Source organism: Apis dorsata, unplaced genomic scaffold (genome assembly GCF_000469605.1).
Source record: "Apis dorsata unplaced genomic scaffold, Apis dorsata 1.3 scaffold_256, whole genome shotgun sequence".
Lineage (NCBI taxonomy): Eukaryota > Metazoa > Arthropoda > Insecta > Hymenoptera > Apidae > Apis > Apis dorsata.
The window spans coordinates 161,505-163,415 of record NW_006263534.1 but is presented as its reverse complement, the minus strand read 5'-3'; the positions used below and the strand labels follow the sequence as shown (position 1 = coordinate 163,415).

Here is a 1,911-nt window from a genome sequence, read left to right as displayed (position 1 = left end):
CAGAAACGCGCAGGATCAAACCACGACGCACACGGGGGCATTTTGCCTCTGTTCAAGTTAGAAGCCCTCCAATAGGCTCTCCGGCTTGCCCCCCACGCGAGACGCAGAAACCCGTTTTAAAAGTCCGTAGAGGAATGCATGCCGCCGGGCCTTTCACCTCTTTCACGAGAAAATATATTTTCATGCTTTTCGATCGTGTGCACCCGTCATCCGGCTGCCTTATTCTCGTGGCGGATATAAAATTTTTACGATGGAAACCATAACTACGCGCAATAAGAGAAATCGTTGATTAATTTTTTTTTTTTTTTGAAACATTGAAAATCGGAACATAATCTCAACGAGATCACCGATGTTTTATTTGGATGAAAGTTTCGTGATATATATATATATCTTTCACGAAACTTTATATATATATATATATATATATATATCGAAGCGAGATCTAACAATAAAAGATTGCTAAGTTCGAAACATAACAGGTTTGATGTTCTCGTGGATTAAGCTGACGTGTATACATATCGTATAATGGGAATGAGATTCTTATATGTTTAGCTATTACATGCACGATTACATGCTTAAGTCTTGCCACCATCAAAAGAGACGTGAGTACATTATCGCTGCTTGTTTAAAAGCTTGAGTGTAAACATTATAAGGTTTCTATAAATATTTGTATCTGAAATTCAAGGTAAGCTACTAGATTACTTTAACCCTCTATGGCATAAAAATCAAAAACTTCTATAGTAAAATTTTAAATATATTAATAAATGTTAAATTAATTTACGTAAAATTTCATGTATTTAAATTTTTAATAATTTGAAAAAAATATGCAAATATTTTTTTCAAGTTTTTAGTTAAGAGAAATCGATATTGTGATAAGAAGTATAAAATTCTTGAGAAAATCATGAATCATGAGTGAATGATCTGTCAACATTGTAACAAGAATAAATTTACAATCAAAACGAAATCCCAATTGCACAGAAAGTAACGAAAATCGATCGAAAATTATGTTGAAAGCACATTTAAACATTGCTTTGAGCACACAAAGGTTGACAAGAGTCGCCATTTTGAAATAATCGGTAAAGGATTTATCTTTTGTATCTTATTTAAATATATCACGTTCGACGGTTTGATGAAATTATATATATTTTTAGTATAAGGAATACATTGAAACTTAACTTAACTAGCTTGTAAAAAATCAAAAGGACGCGTTCTTAGATATCAGAAAGAAACATGACGCCTAGAATTCAACCTTGGGAGTATTATACTCACATCGATTTTGTTTTGTCTGTATTATGAATTTCGAAATTCAAATGATTCTTATATCAGAGAAAATATAATAATAGACTTACCTCATATTTAATACCATTGAGTCGCAACCATGTTTCCACCTTGAGACAATAAGGTGAGATGGATGGCAAAAGAGGTATTCGGGAGAACTGATATAGATAAACAACATCCTTCTCGAAGTTGGTTTTATGCACGCTGATAGCTTTGGTCGGTGCCGAGGATGGCGTAGCGGCCGCGGCGTCAGCGGTCTCTTCTTTTTTATTTTCTTCCTTTTTCGCCGCATCTTTCTCCTCCTGCTTATTGTCCGGCGGCGTTTCGTCCTTCAATGCTTCTTTCATCTCTTTCACATCTTTTATCTCTTTGCTTTCTGGCCCAGTATTTTCTGTTTCCGTTGCCATCGTCATTTTGATTATTTTTCACAAGTCCAACCGATTTTAATGAAAACGAGAAAACGTTTTGTACGAGCGAGCAAGGAAACAAACGTCGACGAACAAGTTCTCGAGCGACACTGGAAGCCTATCTCTCGAAGACAGCGCGCACCACACAAACGTATGCCGGGTACTCGTCGATCCCTCTGCTTGCCGGCCGGTTCCTTCTCGTCGCTGCCCCGTTCTATCCACAGTT

At 36.4% G+C, this 1,911-nt stretch overlaps 1 protein-coding gene across 1 annotated transcript in view; it reads right to left on the bottom strand.

Moving 5' to 3' along the window:
- The window catches only part of LOC102671130 (failed axon connections), a 32,572-nt gene extending 30,661 nt beyond the window's left edge, over positions 1-1,911 (bottom strand). The window contains exon 1 of the mRNA XM_006616216.2: positions 1,350-1,911. Within this exon, the coding sequence (XP_006616279.1) occupies positions 1,350-1,691 (342 nt within the window). The 5' untranslated portion in view covers positions 1,692-1,911. The remainder of the gene's footprint in view (positions 1-1,349) is intronic.